The sequence below is a fragment of the Sebastes fasciatus genome, chromosome 3, assembly GCF_043250625.1.
Source record: "Sebastes fasciatus isolate fSebFas1 chromosome 3, fSebFas1.pri, whole genome shotgun sequence".
Classification (NCBI taxonomy): domain Eukaryota; kingdom Metazoa; phylum Chordata; class Actinopteri; order Perciformes; family Sebastidae; genus Sebastes; species Sebastes fasciatus.
Genome location: NC_133797.1, coordinates 29,984,224 through 30,010,452, shown reverse-complemented (window position 1 = coordinate 30,010,452; position 26,229 = coordinate 29,984,224). Strand labels below are relative to the sequence as shown.

The 26,229-nt window shown below is 39.6% G+C and overlaps 1 protein-coding gene across 2 annotated transcripts; it reads left to right on the top strand.

Moving 5' to 3' along the window:
• The first annotated feature begins 6,690 nt into the window (after window positions 1–6,690).
• wdr19 (WD repeat domain 19) lies at window positions 6,691–26,229 on the top strand. 2 transcript variants are annotated; one of them, XM_074630127.1, is made up of 36 exons: window positions 6,691–6,842; window positions 7,770–7,861; window positions 7,962–8,027; window positions 8,127–8,252; window positions 8,458–8,573; window positions 8,683–8,798; window positions 9,129–9,209; window positions 9,707–9,819; window positions 9,913–10,086; window positions 10,178–10,248; window positions 10,350–10,522; window positions 11,108–11,228; window positions 12,845–12,951; window positions 13,070–13,186; window positions 14,231–14,386; window positions 14,686–14,833; window positions 15,443–15,656; window positions 16,728–16,887; window positions 17,014–17,124; window positions 17,665–17,774; window positions 17,873–17,930; window positions 18,609–18,755; window positions 18,911–18,993; window positions 19,087–19,170; window positions 19,258–19,404; window positions 19,886–20,010; window positions 20,194–20,303; window positions 20,520–20,588; window positions 21,192–21,269; window positions 22,417–22,513; window positions 22,643–22,767; window positions 23,457–23,538; window positions 23,674–23,824; window positions 24,636–24,759; window positions 25,083–25,159; window positions 25,497–26,229. In XM_074630127.1, the coding sequence occupies exons 1-36, from the start codon at window positions 6,837–6,839 to the stop codon at window positions 25,609–25,611; spliced, it is 4,050 nt and encodes a 1,349-aa protein (XP_074486228.1). In that variant the 5' UTR covers window positions 6,691–6,836; the 3' UTR covers window positions 25,612–26,229. The 2 variants fall into 2 exon arrangements, with proteins under 2 accessions (XP_074486228.1, XP_074486227.1); XM_074630126.1 differs by having other exon boundaries at window positions 18,558–18,755.

Genomic DNA, 26,229 nt, shown 5'->3' with positions numbered 1-26,229 from the left:
GTTGAAATGCACCCGATTTGACTGTTTTCAGGCCATTAAATAGGCGTTATCAGTTGCTATAATCACCATAAATTGGGTTTCCACCAAAGGTTCCTGGGACTTTTAGTCACAGGACTACTTTTCAAGGAACTAAAAGGTTCCCTTCAGCTCACTGATGTCTGCGTTTCAACCGCGGTCTAAAGACCTGTGATAATTAAGCCAATTAGTCCACTGACTTGTGAAAAAGCAACATGACATGGGACGAGGATCAGCTGGTGGTCACAGCGGTAAACACACTCTGCAGCCTGCAGTTCAGTGTGACCACCTGTTTCATCTAAAAAAAACATGCTGGAAAAATTTATATTAGGTTTTGTTTCACTGCGACGACATTTGCTGCTGCGTATGTTTACGAAACTTAAAATCAACACGTTGTAAAACTGCATATTCCTTATATTCTCATTTCTTATTTGTATTACTTACTTATATTTCTTAATTGTGTTTATATTGTAGCATTATGTACAATATTGTAGCATTATGTACATAATTTGCATGTCACTTACTCCTTTATTTATATTTTCTTACATTTCTTTATGTTTATATAAGAGCAACTGCAACGCCCCAATTTCCCCCCCGGGATCTGATTCTGAAATTCCTGAAAATGTCTTTCTAATATGTGCAGCAATAATTGATCAAAAATAGGTACAGAACTTCACAAAAACGACATATGTGGCACACTGACTTCTTGTTTAATTAGTGAAGCATGAAAGCTCAGATTCTGCTGATTCACTGTATCCTGCAACTTGAGATTGTCCTGCAGGGATAGCCTGCAGTCCGATGGGAGTCGACCAGCTCATATCAGAATCTTTCAGGAGTCCTGCAGTGCTGCTAATCTACAAAATCTAGTCCTACAAGACAGATAACGCCTCAGTAGGACTTTGTAATACCTTCACACTACATGTACTATTAACAAATAAAAATTAATTTAGAGGCCTATTCTTGTGGGCCTCTTTGTAGGGATTAAGGAGCAGATTAATTAACTGCAAAAGAGATTTTCTCTGCAGCTGCATCAACGTGAGGTTTGACCTCAACACATTGAATTTACACGCAGTCAATCACAGACTTTTCATGATTCATTGCAGGATAAAGACAAGATCAATTACATTGATTTAATTTCTCTTTTGTTATTGTATTATATAACACTTCAATCTAAAGACGGTACCCTAGATTGCAAAAGCTTTGAGTTGCTCTCATTTATTGTCTCACTGGCAAAAAATCATTTCACAACATTCATTTTTCATCAGTTTTTTATTTTCATCTCTCTGCTCTAATTTTACCATTTTGCTTGGAAATCATACAGCTGCTCCCGTCAGTGCATCTTAATGAGATCTGAGTCAGCAGGGTGCTTTCTGCTTCGGCACAGTGAGGAATATTTGTGTCACACAGCTGGCATTTCATTCCAGCTCCCAGGATTGTGCAGCAGCAATAAGCTGCCCCCCTTCCACCAGTATATGGGAACGTACAAAGAAGGTGCTGTGTCACCAGAGTGTTTTCCTCTGCCTTTCATCAATAATGAAATACACAAGAGAAGGAGCAGCTGACCGTGATGTATTTCAGATGAACAGAAGGAGAGTACAGTGAGCCTGCTCAGTGTCAGATTAAAGAAGCTGAAGATGGTGTTTCCTCTCTTTCAAAGAGCATCAGTGATTGCTTACAGGACAACAGAGAAGATTAGATGGGTCAGAACAGATGTTAGTTGGAACGATGAAGTCCTAAAAATTGTGCAAGGTTGCCGTCTACTGGATCTGGGGTGGAAGCACACGATATAAGGATCACAGGATTTACTGACAGTAAAACTGCTGTGATGCTTCTGAGGTGCAACATCATGTTTTAATTTCCTGTGTATGTTCAGCAGCGGTGGAGGAACTACTCAGATCTTCTTACATTCAAAACTTTTTGTTAAAAGTATTAACATTAAAATATACTTAAAGTACTAAACTAAAAGTATTTATTATGCAGAATGGCCCATTTCCGAATAATATAAATTATGTTTTGTTTATTTTACGTATTGATGCATTAATGTGGAAGCATTGCTTTAATGTTGCAGCTGGTAACGGTGGCACTAAGTGTAATTACTTTAGATACTGCTGGGTAGTTTAACCAATAATACATCATCATTTATTTGTTTATTTAATCAGCTGCTGTCAATATAAATGTAGTGGAGTAAAAAAGTACAATCATTTGTAGAAGTATAAAGTAACATAAAATGGAAATATTCAAGTAAAGTACATCAAAATTGTACAGTACTTGAGTAAATGTACTTTTTACATCCTACCATGTTCAGTGAACTGGCTGCCATTGAAACCTGTTATCACTTGTTTGTACATGATTAGTAATGTGCTAACAAAGAGGTGGGTGAAGTATGATTTCCTGTTAGTAATTAGATTATTAGAAATAAGTAAAAATAATAATAATAATAATAATAACAAAAATAAATAACTTATCCTTAGTATATCATCAACTTGCAATTAATGAGATATACGTCACCCTAAAACTGTGGTGGAAAATAAAAAACCTAATTTATTGTTGTAGATTTCTCACAAGAAGTTTGTAAAACGTAGCACTTAACTTAAAAAAAGCTCATTAATACAACATTTCTCTATTTCTCTGGTATCTTTTGAATTATGAAAATGGTCAAATTCTACTTTTAACTCAGTCACCGAGGTCACCACCACATTGTGAGTCATTCAACATCAACAAGTATGAATTAAACGTGTGTGTGTTAACTGTCTGGAACCAGTGAAAGATGAGTGAAGACAGAGATCATTATTTTCATAGTGAAAACTATAAAGCAGGATTTTATTCTGGGCTTGAAAGCAGAGTGTTTATGATTGTCGCATCAAGGCTCCTGAGGTTAGTTAAAAGCAGACCTGCTTTATTTCACATTGCACAAACAGGAACCATTTGTTTAACAGATGTTAGAGTTTGTACTGTGTTGTGTTTTGTAGCTCTTCCTTGCAGTCTTGTAAAAGACAGCAATTTATTTTATATAAGGTTAAATCAATTTATGGCTCAGTGAGCAGATCCGGTCTCCTACAGCCAGCAAACAAAGGCTCAAACAGGTGACATCTGTTTACACTGAACTACTGTATCACCACTGTTTCATGAGAAACAGCCAGTGGGAGATTCTACAGATTTATTATCTATCTGTAGTCTCAGTATTGCAGCCTGCAGGATGTTTACAAGCTGCATTTGCACTAATGCACCAGATGGGATCATATATTCTGTGAGCTGCACATGAGGTTGCTTTGAAAAAAAGAAAAAATATCCTTTCCATTATTTGCTGAGTTGGCTCCCATAAAACATCTAATAAATGTCTGTATTGTTATCAACGATCTGCTCTTTCAGTTTATTGCCGTCGTTTACTGTTCAGAATCTTGTCAGGAGCTGTGAGACAATATATATAATATATAATACGTCTCCTCAGCAAACACAACTGACTGCACACTATACCTCAAGGCCCACTTTATATGATGTTGTTGAATAACTTTTCTAAACAGTTAGGGAAATGCAGAGATACTTTAAAACATCTTCCGTTGTTTCAGCTTCACAATCTGTTTTATCCTTCTATTTTAATTGGAAAGATTATTTTCTGTCTCTTCTCTTCTGTGAAAAAGGCATATTGAGAGATTTGAATTTCAGCCAGCATCTCACAATTGCTGAAGATGTACAGAAGACCATCCCACGATATAATAAAAAATAGTTTGGGCCCTATTCTCCCGTTCTTGTTCCACATGAGAAATTTAGCTTGTGGCATGATTAAAAACAGACTAATCAAAACAAATTTACCTTACTTTATAATAAAAAATATTTTAGAAACAATTGAATAAGCAGTAAAATTCTATATGAAGAGGTGTGCCCAGTGTGTTACATTTTGGTATTACACTTGATTCACTGGGTCACATTACATGGATGTGATTTTCCATAAAAATATTAATCTAAAATTGAAGGACTGTTCAAATTTCATATGATATCCTAGACGAAAAAAAACATTAAGTAAAATTAAAAGAGGTAAAACTTCCTTCCTGCAGCTGTCAGACTCCACAACCAGCACTGCTCCCAGTAGACCAATTACACTTACACACCAAAAACTGACAATGACCTGATATTTTCTGGTGGAATTTCATTTTATTCTCACTGTGCAATATCATTTTCCATTTGTGCAATTTTGTTAATAGTCTGTTTATTGTCAATACTGTATGTACTACTCCTATTTTTATACTTCCTTCTATTTAAATGGTTCATATTTTGTTACACTTTTTTTTTTTTTACTGTGTTAGCTGATGCATCTTGTTTTTTGCACTATCCCCTTTGCTGCTGTACACTGCAAATTTCCCCACTGTGGGACTAATAAAGGAATATCTTATCTTATCTTATCTTATCTTAAACAAGTTTTTAAAAGAGAACAATAAGACTGTATTACAGTGCTGGTACAAGTGTGGACTGAAGCTGCTCATCAACAATCTGAAGAGGTAACTTTTTAAAACTAATTTATTTGCTTTTTGTTGTTGACATGATAAAACTGAATATTAAAGTTTCTTAAATATAATAACAGAACATCATTATTTCATCAATCTCATTGTTTTTCACCTGAATGTTAAAGTTTCTTAAATATAATAACAGAACATCATTATTTCATCAATCTCATTGTTTTTCACCTGAATGTTAAAGTTTCTTAAATATAATACCAGAACATCATTATTCCATCAATCTCATTGTTTTTCACCTGAATGTTAAAGTTTCTTAAATATAATAACAGCACATCATTATTCCATCAATCTCATTGTTTTTCACCTGAATGTTAAAGTTTCTTAAATATAATAACAGAACATCATTATTCCATCAATCTCGTTATTTTTCACCTGAATGTTAAAGTTTCTTAAATATAATAACAGAACATAATTATTCCATCAATCTCATTGTTTTTCACCTGAATGTTAAATATAATAACAGTACATCATTATTCCATCAATCTCATTGTTTTTCACATGAATGTTAAAGTTCCTTAAATATAATAACAGCACATCATTATTCCATCAATCTCATTGTTTTTCACCTGAATGTTAAATATAATAACAGTACATCATTATTCCATCAATCTCATTGTTTTTCACCTGAATGTTAAAGTTTCTTAAATATAATACCAGAACATCATTATTCCATCAATCTCATTGTTTTTCACCTGAATGTTAAAGTTTCTTAAATATAATACCAACACATCATTATTCCATCAATCTCATTGTTTTTCACCTGAATGTTAAATATAATACCAGCACATCATTATTCCATCAATCTCATTGTTTTTCACCTGAATGTTAAAGTTTCTTAAATATAATAACAGTACATCATTATTCCATCAATCTCATTGTTTTTCACATGAATGTTAAAGTTTCTTAAATATAATAACAGTACATCATTATTCCATCAATCTCATTGTTTTTCACCTGAATGTTAAATATAGTAACAGCACATCATTATTCCATCAATCTCATTGTTTTTCACATGAATGTTAAAGTTCCTTAAATATAATAACAGCACATCATTATTCCATCAATCTCATTGTTTTTCACCTGAATGTTAAAGTTTCTTAAATATAATACCAACACATCATTATTCCATCAATCTCATTGTTTTTCACCTGAATGTTAAAGTTTCTTAAATATAATAACAGCACATCATTATTCCATCAATCTCATTGTTTTTCACCTGAATGTTAAAGTTTCTTAAATATAATAACAGTACATCATTATTCCATCAATCTCATTGTTTTTCACCTGAATGTTAAATATAATACCAGCACATCATTATTTCATCAATCTCATTGTTTTTCACCTGAATGTTAAAGTTTCTTAAATATAATACCAACACATCATTATTCCATCAATCTCATTGTTTTTCACCTGAATATTAAAGTTTCTTAAATATAATACCAGAACATCATTATTCCATCAATCTCATTGTTTTTCACCTGAATGTTAAAGTTTCTTAAATATAATACCAGAACATCATTATTCCATCAATCTCATTGTTTTTCACCTGAATGTTAAAGTTTCTTAAATATAATACCAGAACATCATTATTCCATCAATCTCATTGTTTTTCACCTGAATGTTAAAGTTTCTTAAATATAATAACAGTACATCATTATTCCATCAATCTCATTGTTTTTCACCTGAATGTTAAATATAATACCAGCACATCATTATTCCATCAATCTCATTGTTTTTCACCTGAATGTTAAAGTTTCTTAAATATAATACCAGAACATCATTATTCCATCAATCTCATTATTTTTCACCTGAATGTTAAAGTTTCTTAAATATAATAACAGCACATCATTATTCCATCAATCTCATTGTTTTTCACCTGAATGTTAAAGTTTCTTAAATATAATACCAGAACATCATTATTCCATCAATCTCATTGTTTTTCACCTGAATGTTAAAGTTTCTTAAATATAATAACAGTACATCATTATTCCATCAATCTCATTGTTTTTCACCTGAATGTTAAATATAATACCAGCACATCATTATTCCATCAATCTCATGTGTTTTCACATGAATGTTAAAGTTTCTTAAATATAATAACAACACATCATTATTCCATCAATCTCATTGTTTTCTCTCAGCTCTTCTTTGGAGGCTCCTGATTGGCTGATGGTCTGTTGCTATGACACCGCCTCAGCCTCTGTAGACGCTTCGGAGTGATGCATTGTGGGATACATACAACAGAAGTAGTGGAAGATGTGTTGAGCAGAAACACTCGAGTTAAAGTTTCACTGATTAAACACCATCAAGATGAAGGTTGGTACAGACGAATTCATTTAAAATGACAGCATTACGTCCGGTTTTACTATTCCAGTGTTGAGTTTTATCCACAGACTGTAACGTTTGATGGTTTTATCACATGAAGACAGCTAACTGAGCCTGCTAGCGTTGATTAGGCAGCTTGGAAACAAGCTAATGTGGCTAATGTTATGGTTTTACACTGGGCGACGTCAGCTCAGCAGATAAACCAGCTACTCTGCAGGCTTTATTAAAGTAAACTGTGTTGAATGCAGTTTTTCCAAATGTCAGGGTAACGTTAAACTATCCAAGAGACAACAGGAAGCTATGCTGTTAGGCTGAGTTAGTAATGACCAGAATAATCACAACACAGCCCACATTATTATTCACACAACTAAGATAATGTGAGCTGTGGGAGCTCTGTCTTTTCAGATTTTAAGCAGTTTATATTTTGCCTTTTTGGTTAAAATCCATTTCAACTGCATAAATGACCTGAAATTACAAATGAGACATGGGTTTAGGCCAAGTGGAGAATCCTATGTTTTCACTCTGTAAGGCAAGGCAAGGCAGCTTTATTTGTAGAGCATATTTCAGCAACAGGGCAATTCAAAGTGCTTTACATAAACATTCAAGAACATTGCGACAAAGTGCAAAAGAACATTAGAAAATAAAAACAAGCTAAAATAAAAGCTAGGATCGAAGCTAAAATAGAATATAACACACAAGAGTAAAAGCTCTAGTACAGTATAAGATCATTATCTGGTTTAATAAAAGGCAGCAGCAAACAAGAACGTTTTAAGCTTTGATTTAAAAGAACTCAGAGTTGGAGTTGGTCCTGCAGGTTTCTGGGAGCTTGTTCCAAATATTTGGTGCATAATAACTGAAAGTATTTGAATGTCTTTTTCCAAATAAAACTTACTTAAAAAGCGATCTTTATGTCCACAGAGTGTTTTCATCCTCGCCGACAAAGCCTGGGCAGGTTCTAACCTACTGTATAAGTGGCAGAAAAGCCTCGGTAATTATATCGCTATTGCAGGGTGAGTAAAAACTAAAGAAAACTGTAATAATCTACTTCTCTTTATACAATATTTACACCAGCACAGTACCTAAATGTGCATGATATTTTTAATCATACAGACAAGACAACTCAGTGAAAATATTTGATCGACATGGACACAAGTGGACGGAACTCAACCTAGCAGGGTAAGTGTGAGCACATCACTTTTGGCTCCAAATTTCTGTTCAAAAGTATTTTACAGTAAGATCCTTTCCACTTTCTTTTTTTTCTCCCACTCCCTTCAGGCGCTGTGTGGGGATGGACTGGGATAAAGATGGAGACATTTTGGCAGTGATAGCTGCAAAATCCAGCTTCATCTACTTCTGGGATGCCAGCGTCAATAAAACATCCCAGATAGACAGTGGCATGAGGTATGACAAGCACGCATCACATTTCCAAAGAGGGAGAAGATAGCGTTGGCTTAATTCTCTGGAAATCCAATTCCAGTGTTGGCACAGTCATAATTCCAGCCCATATCGCTCAAACAGAGCAACTGTCATTTTTTTGTAGACAACAGTAGTTGTGGAATTATTGTTAAGCGCTCCTAATACTTCCTGCTGTCATTTGTTGCAACAGAGATCAGATGTCCTTCATCTTGTGGTCAAAGACAGGCCCGCTGTTAGCAGTTGGGACAGTCAAAGGAAATCTGTTGATTTACAATCAGCAGACCTCACGCAAGATCCCTGTACTGGGTAATACACACACAACACAACTGCACAGATACTTGTTTATATTTTTGTTAGTTTTTAGTCACCTCTGTTATGTTGATCGTCTCTCCCTGTCTCCCACCACACATGCCAGGTAAACACACCAAGAAGATCACTTGTGGGTGCTGGAGCGCTCAGAATCTACTGGCTCTGGGAAGTGATGACAACACTCTCAGCATCAGCAATCATGAGGGCGACACCATCAGACAGGTAACCACACATACACGAGTGCATATACACACAGACAGCACAAATTTTACATCAGATTATTGGCATCATCCAGGTGGAATTAAGTAAATACAGCACCCACATGTGCTCAGGTTTCTAGGTCACTCCTATCATGAGCAGCCAATAGAAAAAGTAATCTTACAGTGGTCATACTGTATGTGAAAGAGAAGTACAAGGTTAACAAATTTAAGCTGACATCTTTTTTGAAAAATGACAGAACAGCACAGTATCACTTAGTAGAGGAAGATGAATGAGAGAGAGAAAAAAGAGATAGAAAAGAGGATATAGTTTATTGTTCTGGTCTTTTTCCAGACAACCCTTCGCGGTGAGCCTGCTGAGATGAACTTTTCAGTGATGAAGACGGATGAAAGATCCGGGCAAGGAGAGAATACTGTAAGTTTGTGTTTTTTTTTTAAGTGTCTTGAGTTGAAGTGGCACCTGTTTACTTTTGTCATATGGGGACAAAATATTCACCGTTGGTTATGTACTTTCATTGTGAAGACCTGTTAAACTGGCCAAATTTTACACAAATTCAAAAGGTCCCATATTGTGCTCATTTTAAGGTTCATACTTTCTACTTGAACATTGTTACACGCTGTGACCAAACAATGATTTGTGAAACTAATTTTAAAGATATATTACGCCTAGCAAAGTGAAATCTTATACTTACAGTTAAATAGTTTCTGAATACGTGCTGTGCATATTTCTCCATGGATTGAGTATTTTGATAATTTCATAGTATTTATATAGCACTTAAACCTGCTTTATAATTAGAAAAAGGCGTAAAAATCTCACTTTTTACAATATGGGACCTTTAAAGTTTATAATAATGATGTAATTGTTTAACTTCATGGCATATGTTTACTGTCCTGCAAATATTTACCCTTTAGGTGAGTTTGTCTGTGGACAAGAAGATACTGATGCTCTTCAATATCAACGACCCTGAGAACCGGATAGAGTTGACCTTCCAGCGCCACTATGGAAACATCGTGTCCTACCGCTGGTACTGCACAAGATCACACACTAATGAAACACTGGTACTGAATCATGGCAGTGAGATATTTCTGCTAAAGTTAGTTCTCTTCCTCTTTTCAAGGTACGGTGATGGGTATATTCTGATTGGCTTCTCCCATGGGTACTTTGTGGTTATTTCCACTCACATCAGGGAGATTGGACATGAGCTCTATCAGGCTCACAACCATAAAGATAGCCTCAACAGTGTGGCCATCTCGCCAGCATTAAACAAGGCTGCCTCCTGCGGGGACAACAGGTACACACAGGCCTTCAAAAGAAACAGCACAGCCAATCTTGTTTTTTTTTGTGAAAGTGAAAAAAACAAAGTCCAGTGTTTCTCGTTGCAGCATAAAGATCCACGAGTTGTCTGAGCTCAAAGATATCAGCAATGTAATTCGGCTGGATGATGAGACTAAAGGTGAGGGAGTCCTCTTTTTCAGCCATACTAAACATACTAAAGGGTCATCTTGAGCGCACCACCCACTTCTCCTTCATCTGCCTCTCGCTCTCCTCCTCCAGGTCTGGACCAGCTGAACTGGACAGACGACGGCCAGCTGTTGGCGATCTCCACTCAGAAAGGGACGCTCCACGTCTTCCTGACCAAGCTGCCCATCCTGGGTGGCAGCTTTGGTACCCGGCTGGCCTACCTCACCTCCCTGCTGGAGGTCACTGTGTCCAACCAGGTGGAGGAGGTGAGTACACACACACAAACACACACACACACACACACTGTAATAGAAACAGTACATTATAAACCTCTACTCACACTACTCACAATAGAAGATTTTTTTGGGAATGAATGAATAATAATTCAGAAAGTGCCTACCTCCACCACCAAGGCTGCACAGTTCTCAAAATGTATCTACCGCTAGAACATTTTTTGAGGAGAATACCTAAATCCTGTGATATAGAATATAAAAAGAAAAAATGCATAACAATTTTGGCGGTCATCCTCCGGCCAGGAGCTTTTCCTCGCTGCTCCGCTGTAGACACTGGTGCTCCGAAACCCTACCCTCTTATGTCCACAGGGACCGCCAAAATCAACACAAAATGAAAGTCCCTCGTAATAACTGTGACTACATACAATGTAATGTGTCCGTGAAGATTGTGCGACACCAATGTAATGTGACTTACATAGTAACAGATGTAGCATACTGTATCTAAGTATAACCCAACAGGAAAGGGGGAAAGTTGACCGAGGTTCTGTCAGGTTAAGCGGTGTTAACAGCTGGGGGTACACCACCTTCAATCCCTCTTTGATGCACTCTGTTTTTCAGGAGAGTCCAGTGACCATAGAAGTGGAAGTAGAGCCTACTTTCATTGCGATGGGGCCGTACCATGTGGCTGTGGGAATGAACAACAGAGCCTGGTTCTACGCCTTGGTAGACCGAGAACCTGGTGTGTGATGTGTTAACCATGAAAACACTGGTTGCGTCCGAATTTCCATGCTCACATGCTATTAAAGGGACTGTTTGTAACTTCTTTCACATATAAATCAATCCGGGTCGGTGTCCCATGCGCACTCGCGTGTGGCTACGCTGTTCAGACAGACTCCAACACAAACTACACGGAAACACCAAAACCGCAAAGTTATATCTAGTGAAGCCCGTCTTGCTAAACAGTGTTGGCCGCGGTCGGAGGACGCGGGGGAGACCGTAGCTTTGGTCTCCAGGGCCGGAGTCTGCTGTACTCTGCTCCTCTGCTCCTCTGCCTACTTGCCTTCACTCACACAGCGCGCTCATTCTCGCTATTTCGCTTCGCTCTCATGTGCATGCGCGCACACTACACACTGCAGAAGAGTTAGTTTAGCTCTGAGAATATCTAGTGAATGTACAGTGGATGTTTCTGCAGATATAAATGCTGCAGCTCCTCCCGACCAACAGAGGTTTCCCATGTCTTGTGAAGTAACGAGGCTCCGTAGCGAGAAACGTTATCATCTCCGACCAAAACTCCGGTGTATCCCGGCTGTTCCCTCCGACCGCGGTCGGGAGGCTGAAGCAGGAAAAGCCAACACTAGGATCAGCAGTGATTCATGGAGAGACCTTCGTCTGGTCAGCTAACATTACTGCCAAGCAGGTGAAATATAGAGTGATATTGTGGTTTTAGCTGACGTGTGTCGCCTCACTGTTTTGAGCGATGCTCGTTCATGTCTATGTAGAGCGAACACGAGCCCGACGCTGACCTTCGTTGACTTAACGGCCACAGGTGTCGCTGTTAACAAGCATTTCTGATTCTTACAAACAGTCCCTTTAATATGAAACCCATAGTACGTGAATTGCATACTATTTCCGGTGGAATGTTACAGTATGCAACGCTGGACACTACAGCAGCATACATATCCCACAATGCAATGCGGCAGTAATTACAACCAACGTTCACAGCTCTGTAACATCATTAACGCTTCAATTTAAACTGTAAGTATGAGATTGTTACCTCTTTACTAGGCGTAATATATTTTCTAAATTAATTCAGACTTTGATTTTTACAAACCGTCGATAGGCGTCACATCAGGTTGGCACGGGTTACCATGGTTACACGTCTCCAACCCGACAAGGAGGTTCTCGTAAAGTGACGACGTAAATTAAGATACACACTACTGCGTATTCACACGATGTAGTATGTTGAACGATAAGTACACATATTGAGTATGTGTAGTGCATAGTATGCGACGAACACCATGTCATGTTATCCGTTAATATTTATTACACGGTAAAGTTGAATACTCAATTCTGATTGGTCAATCACGGCGTTCACGACGGGCTATTATTTCTTTACGGCATGACAGGTTGCTATGTGTAACGGCCCGTTGCTATGCATAACGGCCCGTTGCTATGGGAACAGTTGATGTCAGACTCTGGCGGACCGTTTTTTGGTCAAATTATTGACTTTTTAAGTAAGTAGACATCTATAATGTACAGCTAGCGGGTCATTGTTGTGAAATAAACCCAGACAATGGCTTACTGTACATTATCCCTTACTTAATCATGTAAAGTATCTCTTTGTTTGTCACTCAGGTTTCAATAAGCTGAAGGACATTGAGTATTTGGGGACGATAGCCAGCATGTCTCTTAACTCAGACTACGCAGCAGCTCTGTTTGAAGGAAAGGTGCAGCTGCACATGGTGAGTCAGGGCTTTGTCTCTCTTTCTATTGATTGGTTATTGAGCAGGCTTCACCATTTATTGTTTATGTTTTATTTTAGTGTGAATATACTACAGGTCTGTGTGTGTTTATGTTTAGATCGAAGGCAAAGACCAGGATGAGAAGAAGCAGATGAAGTTGTTTCCAGATGATGACAGACAAGGTCGGATCCTTTGCCACGCACTCACTGCCGACTTCCTCTACTATGGCACTGATGTAAGGCTCAGCACATCCTCACCTCAGTCAGCTCACTACATTTTGTTTAGTAGGACATAACAGGAGGACACTGCTTAGCTTAAAGGGACTGTTTGTAACTTCTTGCACGTATAAATCAATCCGGGTCGGTGTCTCATGCGCGCTCGCGTGTGGCTACGCTGTTCAGACTCAGACTCCAACACAAACTACACGGAAGCACCAAAACCGAACACAAGTTCTATCTAGTGAAGCCAGTCTTGCAAAACAGTGTTGGCCGCAGTCGGAGGACGCAGGGGAGACCGTAGCTTTGGTCTCCAGGGCCGGAGTCTCTGCTCCTCTGCCTGCCGAGCTCGCTCCACCTCTACACGTTCATGCGTGCTCACTACACACTGCAGAAGAGTTAGTGTAGCTCTGAGAATATCTAGTGAATGTACGTTTGTGCAGAAATAACTGCTGCAGCTCCTCCAGACCAACAGAGGTTTCCCGTGTCTTGTGAAGTGACGGGGCTCCGCAGGAAGAGAAACGTTATCGTCTCCGACCAACACTCCGGTGTCTCCACTGTTCCTTCTGACCGCGGTCGGGAGGCTGAGGCAGGAAAAGCAAACACCTTGATCAGCATTGATTCATGGAGAGACCTCCGTCTGGTCAGCTAACATTACTGCCAAGCAGGTGAAATATAGAGTGATATCGTGGTTTTAGCTGACGTGTGTCGCCTCACTGTTTTGACGGATGCTCGCTCACATTCAGGTAGCGCTTGCACACGGGCGAGCGCGAGCAACAGGACGCTGACTTTCGTTGACTTAACGGCCACAGATGTTTCTGTTACAACCAATTTCTGATTCTTACAAACAGTCCCTTTAACTCACATGTTTCCTTGAGACTTTTCTGTAGCCGTGTGAATGTAAGCATGTTTCTTGTAAAGCCAGCTTACAATGAAGCTGCTCCACAAATAATGATTGGAAGCCCAGCTCCATATGTTCTCTTTTTTATTATCCTCCTCTCCCTTTACCTCTGCCTCTCTTTTTCTATTGGATGTTAACATCTCTCTGTCTGTCTGTATCTCAGTCAGGTAATGTGGTGTGTGCCTTGGTGGAGGACTGGCAGATTGTGAGCAGCTACAGCCACTCGGTTGGTGTGAGGAAAGTGTTCCCAGACCTAAATGGCGCACGGCTGGTTTTCATCGATGACAAGAACTGCGGCTTCCTGCTCTCCCCTGCAAATGTCAGTACATACGGTTACTTGACCCATATATGCATGTATACATATAGTACAGTATACTCTGTGGTTCTTTGCACTCTGATAAAACCAGCTAATCAAATATCCAGTGATGAAATATGGTAAGCCAGGATGCATTAATATTTTATGGAGGTAAGATAAAGTAATAAAATAAGGATAATGATGAATAATAAAGTTTATTTATACGGCACTTATATAAACCAGAGATTACAAAGTGATCAAATAACAGATTTGGATTAACAAGAGTCTAAATGTGTGTGCGCGTTTGTGTGTGTCCAATCCAGGCTACAGACTCCTGCTTTGAGCTCCCCAACTTCTCTCCCACCATCAAGGGAGTGCTGTGGGACAACTGGCATGCTGACAGAGGAGTGTTTGTAGTTTATGATGATGACAAGGTCTACACCTACGCCCTGCACAAAACCACCATATATGGTAGGGTGATGCCATGCTATCACACACAAACACACACACATACAACTGTATATCGGATGATAACGGGTTGTGTTATGTGCATGTGTTCCAGTGATCACCCGGCTCCTCTGCCTCTCATCTGCTGTGTGTTGCTATGATCTGTGTGTGTCAGTAGTTTGACCGAGAGCATCGCTGAGCCACACACACAGACTTAGGCTGCATTCATTCAAAATCCGGCAACTCTGCACCTTCCCGCAGGATTATGCAGAGTTGTGTGGAGTTACCTGTGTGTTTATTTGTGTTTTACAACGTAACCGCTGGGAAACAATCAGAAAATAACGTTTTATTTCTCTGATTCGTTGCTTTGTTCTCACCGCGGTTCCTCACTTCCTTCACTCTCTAGCTCGCTCGACCATCGCTGCTCTCTCTCTCCCTAGCTTGCTCGTTGAGCCGAGGAGGAGGGTCCGACTTTGAATGCTGTGTGTTTACAAACCAACCGACAATGGTTACATATTATACCTTTAAAGTACTCCTGTTACCCTTATGTTGTGTAAATATAGGCATGAGATAACAGGTGCATTATTTTAAACTTCCTTCCTGACTTCCTTCTCTCTCTGTCTGTCTGGCCAGGCCCCCGGGTGGTGTTGGTGGGGAGCACCCCACTCCCTTTTTCCCAGAAGCCTTTGCTCTTGTACAACGGGGAGTTGACATGTCAGACGGAGAGCGGCAAGACCAATGAAGTGTCTCTGAGCACACACGCCTTCCTCAAGAGACCAGGCGGTACATTGACTGATGCACCACCAGAGCCCGACAAACAGCTCGCCCAGGCGCTGATGCTCAAGAGGTCAGCTATGTTGGAGAAACTGATCATGTGTGCTTCTGATGGACAAAGAGATATATCAATGTTCACTTTTATATATTTGTCAATTGGAAGCATATTTGGTTGTGAGACCATATGATCAATCCATTCTGCGGTTACTTTTATTAAATGCTGCTGTTCAGGGTGCATATGGGAGCACTGACATTATATAGACAGTTGTACTGTAACTTCGGATGTCCCGATCTGATCTCAAAGCTCAGTATCGCGGCCTATTAAGGCATTTTTTAACTGATCGGTATCTGCTATATTGAAGTTTTGAGCCCTATCCGATTCTTTGTTTTACGTCGTGAAGTTTTCATGCCCAACAACACAAGGAGCGCAACCGCCGTCAACTCTACAACTCTGCCTGTCACAAACTTTCTCATTTTACAGCTAAACCGTACACTACAAGATGATTCTGAAAACATTTGAGGCGAGAAATAGGGATGTGCAACAGGTCCCGTTTTAGTTTGTTTTAGTTTTGTATTTAATTATATTGTGGCTCAGGATAAGAATAATATTCCTGAATGAATGTATGTATGTTGACATTGACATGACATTTATTGAATCAGTTACAATTATTGAATTAATCAACACAAATTCCAGTTTTAATGTGTTCAGAGGGGTTTGTCCAAATCTGCTTGCAAAAATCATATATACAATTGGAGAAAAAAAATGTAGTTGCAACTCTTGTTCCTATTCTTTCATTTAGGAAGGCCACAGTTATTAGAGTATGTACAACATGGTGGGTTTTACATGTTCAGACAGTATACTAAAAATATGCAAACACAAGTCATGAATTGGTTTCTTCTCCACATATTTAACAAGATGCAGTTAAACAGGACTGTTGTGCTTTTCCAATGCTTTTTTTTTAATACTATACAGAAGGTTTTTTTTTGTCGCATCCTCCATTCCTCTCACAAAACACTGTTAAATGTTCACTCTACATTAGACAGAGAGGTGGCTGTCACTTCATACAAAAGCAAATTTTCAAGAGGTGAACAATATGCTTGTGTGTGTGTGTGTGTGTGTGTGTGTGTGTGTATTCCTGTCCAGGTTCCATGAAGCCTGTGGTCTGTGTAAGTCTGCAGGTAGTAACACAGACTGGCCAGAGGTAGGCAAAGCCTGTCTGGTCCACATGGAGGTCGAGCTGGCCATCAAGGTCTACCGCATGAGCGGCAATGTGGGCATGGTCCTGTCACTGCAGGGCATTCAGGTACAACACAAACCTTGGTTCATATGTCACACCCTGTTGATGACAGACACCGTTTCAATCTGACAGTTCTGATACACCCACCCACCCTCTCTCTCTCTCTCTCTGTCTCTGTCTCCCTCTGTCCAGGGTATAGAGGACATGAATTTACGGGCAGGACATTTGGCCATGTTTCTAGGTGAATACAACCTGGCCCAGGACCTGTATCTGTCCTCAGGCTGCCCAATCGCTGCCCTCGAGGTAAAAACACACACAATTTAAGAGTAAGCTGATTGCTTGTGTCTTTGCTCACCCAGAAGGAAAACTAATTAAGTAATTCCTTACCAATAACCGTGATATTTAAAAATGAGATATTGATATCATGTTAATAAGTCACATATGATAATATTGTGTAAATATAATCCAGCGTCTCTTAAATCATTTTATATATACAGTTATGGTTACAGACTCTCTCTCCACCTCCCTACACTCGTATTTCGAGTGTAATTCATTTTCCAAAAAAGAGACAAAACGCACAATAAACAAAGTTAAAGATTAGTTTGACTGATAGCATTATTATTATTTTAAAACATTTCTATAGATATCGCGCTAATATCTTTATCGTGAATTCTAGTGGCCATGATAATCATGTAGGGAAAAATCTGATATTGTGACAGAATTTCTGTATTGGATATTGTCATTAAGTGTAACCTGTAAATGTAAAGCTAAAGATTGTTAATGTTAGGCCTAAATTCAAACCAATGTCTTCAGCAGCTCTCGCTCTGTGTGTGTGTGTTTTAGATGAGGAGAGACCTGTTGCATTGGGACAGCGCTCTTATGTTAGCCAAGAGGTTAGCGGAAGACCAAATTCCCTTTATATCCAAAGAATACGCTGTCCATCTGGAGTTTATGTAAGTGTACACACACACACACACACACACACACACACACACCATTCAGTAGAGCTGATCTATGTACACTGTATCTAAACCTCTCTCTCCCTTTGTAGTGGCGACTATGTGAATGCTCTAGCACACTATGAAAAAGGCATGACCCAAAATGATAAAGTAAGTGCAATATATTTGATCTCAACTTCTGCAGTGATAACAGTATAAGAAGTCTGAAACTGTGAGCATGAGCTGTCAAACTGTGAACTTACAACACACCACAAAAAAAGTAATATGCCTGCATAAAAAAAATACATATAATTATTCGTGCTGATGTGATTTAGTTTTCAGTGTTAGGATACCAAGGATCGTAGCTTCACCATTGATGATATATCACTTTTTTTCCTCTTCTATTTTATTATTATTATAGAGTAAGTAAGAGTATAGACCTGCTCTATATGAAAAGCGTCTTCAGATAACTTCTGTTGTGATTTGACACTATATAAAAATAAATTGAATTGAATTTTAGGCATAAAAAATACATTTTATCTATTATTTTTCTTAATAATCAATAGCATGTTCAGTCCATGTTTAATGTCTGATGCTTCCTAGCTGAAATTGCCACATAAAGTCTTATCTACTGCTTTCCTTTCCACTCTGTATTTACAAAGAACACTTAGCAGACAGGTAGGCAAATGCACTGTATGTCAGGCTTAGATCATTTGTGGTTTAATATAAATACTTAAAGGTTCCAGTCTGAGTAATGGGTATCATAATGAAATAATTTTAATTGTGCTTACTTTAAAGTCTCCTCTTCCACCGCCCTCACCTTCCTCCATCCCCCCCCTCGCTGTGCAGTTCCAGGAGCATGACGAGGCGTGTAAAGCCGGTGTAGCCAGGATGTCCATCAGGATGGGTGAAATCAGGAGAGGAGCCGCTCAGGCAATTCAGCACCCAAGCAGAGTCCTCAAGAAGGAATGTGGAGCCATACTGGAGAGCATGAAGGTAGAGGGTCTTCTTGTAAACTATATGTTTTGGTAAATTGATGTGTTGGTGTTTTATAGTGTGTGTTTCTCGAGGAGTGTTGCAAGTATCTGAGCATCAGATAATGTTGTTGAATGTCTTTTTGTTCATATCTTCTTCTGTGGTCTCTCTTACAGCAATTCCCTGAAGCCGCTCAGCTCTATGAAAAAGGACAGTATTATGACAAGGCTGCATCGGTCTACATTCGTTGCAAGAACTGGTGAGACAAACACCAAATACACACCAACGCACTCAGACCTGCAAGTTTCTCTCCTCCTTCATACAATTCCACTTTATGTTACTCCATATTCAGGGCGAAGGTGGGAGAGCTGCTGCCACATGTCTCCTCTCCCAAGATCCACCTGCAGTACGCCAAGTCCAAGGAGGCGGACGGCAAGTAGGTTCTTAGTGTGAACATCCGTCACATAGGAGATAATGATGTCATTAAAGAAGAAGCCAATGTAATGCGTACTGTGTGCACCAGGTATAAGGAGGCTGCACAGGCCTATGAGAGCGCAAAAGACTGGGACAACGTGATACGTGTGTTGCTGGACCACCTGAACAACCCGGAGGAGGCTGTTCGCATCGTCAGGGAGACGCAGAGCATCGAAGGAGCAAAGATGGTTGCCAGGTAAGACAAACATGAGCGCAGGTGTATACAAACAACCACAGCCAAATAGTTTGGTACTTTACTAATTGGGCTTTTCTACTGACATCCCATGAATGTAACCCATAACTTATTGCCACGGCACAGGTACAAGTGGTAAACTTATTTTTTTATATGTTTTATAAACTTTATTATTATGAGAAAATTAAGAAAGAAAGTCAAAATTCTCTGATTCCAGCTTCTTAAATATGAATACTTTCTGGTTTCTTTACTCCTCTATGACAGTAAACTGAATATCTTTGAGTTGAGAGTAAAACAAGACATTTGTGGACGTCATCTTGGGCTTTGGGAAACACTGATCGACATTTCTCACAATTTTCTGACATTTTATAGACCAAACAACTAATCCATTAAATCCGAGAAAGTAATCAACAGATTAATCGACAATGAAAATAATCGTTAGTTGCAGCCTTACACCTTTAACATATATTTGTGTGTGTCTCAGGTTTTTCCTGGGGTTGAACGACTACGGCTCAGCCATCCACTTCCTGGTGCTCTCTCAGTGCAACGATGAAGCTTTCCAACTGGCACAGCAGCACGGGCAAATGGAGGTCTATGCAGACATCATCGGTCAGTCTGTGTGTGAATGTTCATATGGGCCATGTAGACAATTTCACAGTTTGGGGTTAATGGGTCTGACTTTATTTCCTGTTGCAGTTTTTGCTAGGCTGTTTTTTTCTAGCACTGCAATTCCAGTGAAACGGTCTGCAAGTTGAATATTAATGCATGACTGCTGCGGTGTGTGTTCATCAGGTCCTGAGGCGACGCAGGAGGACTACCAGAGCATTGCTCTCTACTTCGAGGGAGAGAAGAAACACCTGCAGGCTGGCAAGTTCTTTCAGAAGTGTGGGCAGTACAGCAGAGTAAGAACATTCCCTTATTATTACTCAATGACTCATTTTTTACACTAATGTATGTATGTTCTAACAGACATTGACTCACTCTACCCATCCACCGGGTCTCTCTCTCTCTCTCTCTCTCTCTCTCTCTCTCTCTCTCTCTCTCTCTCTCTCTCTCTCTCTCTCTCTCTCTCTCTCTCTCTCTCTCTCTCTCTCTCTCTCTCTCTCTCTCTCTCTCAGGCCCTGAAACACTTCCTGAAGTGTCCCAACACTGATGACAACCTGGCAGTCGAGATGGCTATAGAGACGGTGAGAGCTCCGTGTGTCAAACTGAATATCCAGGCGGCACCCGATTCAACTGTTATCAGGCCATTAAACTGAAACTTAAAACCAACATGTTCTAACAGGTTGTAAAACTGCATGAAACGTTACGTTTTTCAACACAAACAACAAGGCTTCTTTAATTTTAGGCAACAAAACTACTTGGTTAAGTTTAGGAATAAAATGTTTTGCTTAAAATAACTACGTGTACGTTTCAAAAGTGACGAGGCGCCCCGGTAGCTCACCTGGTAAAGCGGGCGCCCCATTTACCGAAGGCTGAGTCCTTGGTGCAGCGGCCCCAATTCAACCTGTGGCCTTTTGCTGCATGTCATCCCCTCTCTCTCGCCCCATTTTCATGACTATCACTATCTCTCTGTAAAATAAAGTCAAAAGGCCAGAAAATAATCTTTAAAAAAAAAGTGAAAGTGAAACTTAAGACTTGTGAACACAAAGACAACTACATGAGGTTTATAACCACTGAGAACGCATTTAATGGACTGATAACAGTCTAATCGACTGGAATATCCCAGTCCATGTAGAAAATGTTGTGACCATTCAGTTAACTATTTTTGATGTGTGTGTGTATCTCAGGTGGGTCAGGCCAAGGACAGTTCTCTGACCAATCAGCTGATAGATTACCTGATGGGAGAGAGCGACGGCATGCCCAAGGTAATCAATACACTGGAGCCTTCTCTCTTTACTTTGTCTCAGTGGATGTGACTTTCCTGGCAACATGATTTTGTTGTGATATATCCAGCACTACATCATTGTTTTATACATGATGTATTCATCACTCGTTCTCCCTCTCATTGTTTCTCCTTCTCTGGTGTGTGTGTTTGTGTTTGTAGCGTCACTCAGTGAGTTTGTGGATTTATGTTTTTGAACTCAGACCCTGTAACTGTTTGATCAGCAGATAAAACAAAAAAAACAAACACATCAGGCCTCATAAAAGAACCACTCATACGAACAAACAGATTAGTTCTTAAGTGGCTTGTATGAGTGATTTAGGAGAACTTGCTGCATTCACCAATTTTCTCGTATTTTCAATTCTCTCTTAGATACAAACACAATTTACGAGTGGTCCAGACCTGTCGTAGGAGCCATGTGCAATTTTTCTGCCGTTATCCAAACCTAAATCTTTAGACATTGTGCTGATATATTAGCAGAGACAGATGAATGGGTCAGGACACGTAGCCTTATATGGTATCATTAGGGCGTTAAATATGCGACGCCCTAATATGGACGGTGGTGGCATTCATCACATTTACGCCGTCCATTTACACAGTTATCTGAAATTAGGAGCGTTTGCTGAATCTGATGTGGCGCACTCCTATGAGCACACGGTACAAGAAAAAGTAAGAGAAAGTTAAGATAAGGATATGAAAATGTTCTTGCATGAGGCCCAATGTCTTGTTCCTAAATTTGATAGTTTCTTTCCATTCATGTGGGAGCTGAAAGCTGAAATTCCTAAATGTTAAGAGAGGGCACATTTTCAGTCGCTAGGTGTCTCAAGTCCAATAACACTCTATCCACAAGTCTTGTGTTTTTAGAAAGTAACAAGCCAACAGATCTGTGGTCTAGTAGGAGTTCATTATGTTTCATAAATTGCCTGTATAAAAGGCAGGTGGGCTGTCAGCGTAGTATGAGGACTTGTGTGTATGTGTGTCATAGGTAAAGTTCATCATTGTGAGTATCTCAGAGATACTAACTCGAGGTCTTGATGTAGGATGTGCTCAGTGCTGTCATTGTGTGGCAGTAGGGAGTGACACTTAATTAAACATGTGATGGCTAGTTGACCTTTCTTTCCTCTTCCCAGGATGCTAAGTACCTGTTCCGTCTGTATATGGCGCTGCAGCAGTATAGGGAGGCTGCTCGCACCGCCATCATCATCGCCAGAGAAGAGCAGTGTGCAGGTACAAACATATTCACACAAACAATGTGCACCAATAACGTCAACCATGACTGGGCACACAACCTTAATCATACATGTATGTTACTCACATGATATATTTCCTGCGTTTTTGCATGTCCTACTCCTACAGGGAACTACCGTAATGCCCATGACGTGCTGTTCAGCATGTACACGGAGTTGCAGGCCCAGAAGATTAAAATCCCAGCTGAGATGGCCACCAATCTGATGATCCTCCACTCCTACCTGCTGGTCAAGGTCAGGACACACCAATGGGCAGCCTCCAGGTCTAGTGGAGTCAATGCTGAAGTGCCTTAAACTTGGATTTTTTCTAATAGCCAGCAGGGGGCGACGAGTTTATGGTCTCAATTGCTAGTTTCAAGTCTTCTTCAATACAGCATGATGTTCATTTAGTAAATTATGGTCCCATTTAGAGTCAAATAGACAACAAAGCAGGGTGTGCTTTAGGGCGTGGCTAAATTGTGATTGACAGGTCACTACCATGGCGTCGTCCGCAGTCCACAAACTGAGGTTGTGTTGAGATAGGAGCCCGCAAATTGTGAAATCTGATATGAAATCTGCAAAAACTCTTGCAAGACTCGCTGCCCGATGACCTATCCTAAGCTTAACTAAAACTATTCTATTTTGCGATAGTTTCCCCAGTTTGCTGGCTCCCTTCTAGCCGCTACCACAAACCAATGGGTGACGTCACAGTGACTACGTCTACTTCTTCTATACAGTCTGTGGTCCACACCTGCGATGTGTTAGCTCTTTATTTACTGTAGTCATGGTGAATTGCTTTTATCATAGACTGTCCATGGTTTTTTGGGGAGCATTTTGTCTGAAAATATTTTTTGTTAAAAATGTACTGTTACATGATAAAGCTTCTCAATCTTAACGTTACGTATGTGTATAGTGTTTCTGACTTTGTAAATTATATTATGTAGATTCATGTAAAGAGGGGAGACCACCTAAAAGGGGCACGCATGCTCATTCGTGTCAGCAACAACATCAGCAAGTTTCCTGCACGTGAGTCCACAGAGAATTTTACCAACTCTAATCTACAGTACTTTTAAAAAACAATCTAAATGAAGCTTAAATGTCACTGAAAATTAAAAAATTGTCCACCAGAAATCTCATCAGTGTTTATGTGTGTGTGGGTAGATGTTGTTCCTATTCTGACATCAGCAGTCATCGAGTGTCACCGTGCCGGACTGAAGGACTCGGCCTTCGGCTTTGCCGCCATGCTGATGAGACCAGAGTACCGAAACGAGATCGACCCAAAGTACAGGAAGAAGATCGAGGCCATGGTTCGGTGAGTGATGAGAATGTTCACACCTCTTGTTTTCTTTTTCAAACTCCCTCTCCTCCTCTTTTCTGACCTCCCTCCTTCACATATACAGTATGTACTTCACCTCATCTGTCCGACACTTGCCTACTTAAAGGGCAACTTCAGTAGTTTTCAACCTGGACCCTCTTATCTCATGTGTTTGTGTCTAACTGACAAATAGGGACAACAATTTCCGAAATTGGTCCAGTATTGAGGGAGAGCGCTGTAGACGGCAGCTGCTCACAGGCTGCAATATGGTGCTATTGGGGCAAGCTGGCACTGTCATTTACGTCCACTAAAAGTGCTGGATGCAGGATGAAAAAGTGTGGATGAGGTCTTTGAATTCGATGGCTGCCCGTATATATTTGAACCAGAGTATACGAATATTCAGATTTCACAACGAGACTTCTCCTTGAGTGGGACTTGTACACAATAACAAACAGACCTGATCAAGCAAAAAGCAAGAAAATGTTTTATTACTCTGTGGGGTCTTCCATAATGTTGTCAGACACTTATAATAACAATCTGAGCCTGTCAGTGGCAAAAACAAGCACTTTTAGTGAACGTAATGTTACAATAACGCCGCTCACTTGCCCTCACAGCTTGTTTCATGGCTGCCGGTTATCGCGTCCTCCCTCAAAACTGAACCAATTTCAAAACTTGTTGTCCCCATTAGTCAGTTAGACACAAGAACATGGGAAAATAGGGCCCAGGTTGAAAAATACCGAAGTTACCCTTTAATCCTCTCTGTCATCTGCTCTACCCCACATACTGTACATATATGGCCACACCACAGACGTCCACACACATCAGAGCTGGAGGAAGAAACTACTCCATGTCCCTTCTGTGGCTTCCAGCTGCCACAGAACGAACTGCTGTGCATCTCCTGCAAGAACAACCTGCCCTACTGCATTTCCACGGTACAAACACGTCATCACTGACTTATTCATACACACTCTAAACAAGTAGTTTACCTTGTACTTGTATTTTTTTAACAAAGTTTATTTCTGAATTTTATTTTTTTATTTGTGAGTATTTATTTATTTGCACACTTGTCAGTAGTTTTGGAAAGCATTATGAATATTAATTACAAAAAATGAAACAATTTAGGACAATCCCAATCCCAATACATGGGAATTAGAGTGGCCTGGTTCTCACGATATAGACACATGGGGTCTATATCGGGTTATACAGTACTTGTATTTTTATCATTTGATCTCTCTACATTTTTCTTTTTTCTCAGGGTCGTCATATGCTGAAAGAAGACTGGTCTGTGTGTCCTCATTGTGAATTTCCCGCCCTTTACACTCAGTTCATTCTGTAAGGGATTTTTTCGACTTTCTACTTGATAATAATTTCTCAAATCACGTTAGACAGTAGCAGTTTGCTGGTTTAGAGTACTGGCACCCTTTTTTCCTCAATTTAAACTAATAGTTATTAGGAAATACGCTTATTGGCTTTCTTGCCGAGAGTTAGATGAGAAGATTGATACCAGGAAGTCACTGCTCCTTCAGACATGAGTAGTATCAATCTTCTCATCTAACTCTCCGTCAAAATGCGAATAAGTGTATTCCCCATAATGTCGAAGCACTGATGAGTCACTTCTCTCATTCATTGTCACATTCACAAATCTACACTGAACTGTTTGTGCGTCCAGGTTGCTGGAAACGGAGACGGTGTGTCCCATGTGCTCGGAGACTCTGAGTGACAAACAGGTAAAGAAGATTCCTGATTGTTCCAAATACCTGCAGACTGATGAGCTGGAGCAGTAAAGAAAAAACAACCGATCACATGTATATAAATGTCGAGCCTTTTTCTATTTGTTTAAATGTTCTAATATATATTTTTGGATGGATTGTATGTAGCTTTTAGTTTTGTACCATGTGAAAAACATACCTGAATTTCAAAGATGAATCAAATAAAGAATGCTGTATATTTAGGTGAAATGTTCTCTGTTTGTATTTTATTAGCTCATGTGTTTGTAAACGGATTGGCTGAAGATAATTCAGAGATCTCAAGAACCATTCTGTTGTGGATTTTACTTAACGCTGTGTAGTTGGAGTTTTTTTTAAATAAACATTTCAGTTTTTGACAAAACATCCCCACACCACAAGGTCCATTTAGTAGCTGTTCTGTAGCTGTTGATCAGATCACAAAATCTTCCTCAGATGAAGTTTGCCCAGTTGTGATAGAATTGTAGATGTTAAAATGAGAACTTTAAGGACCTCTTGTCCCTGTTGGTATAAAATGTTTGTTTGAAAGCTACTAAATGGACATTGGCTTGAGAGTGTTTTGTCAACTAGTTTCCAAAGTCAAGAAAGAGCTTTTGATCTCAAAATGTTACTATGTTATTTAATTTTGACATATATATAAATACCATAGCATGTAAA

What these genes read in the sequence shown, in the direction of transcription:
- wdr19 (XM_074630126.1), top strand. An exon ending in GCTGGATGATGAGACTAAAG is followed by an intron (nt 10,249 to 10,349) that starts GTGAGGGAGTCC and finishes CTCCTCCTCCAG; the next exon opens with GTCTGGACCAGCTGAACTGG. An exon ending in TCGAGATGGCTATAGAGACG is followed by an intron (nt 20,589 to 21,191) that starts GTGAGAGCTCCG and finishes TGTGTATCTCAG; the next exon opens with GTGGGTCAGGCCAAGGACAG.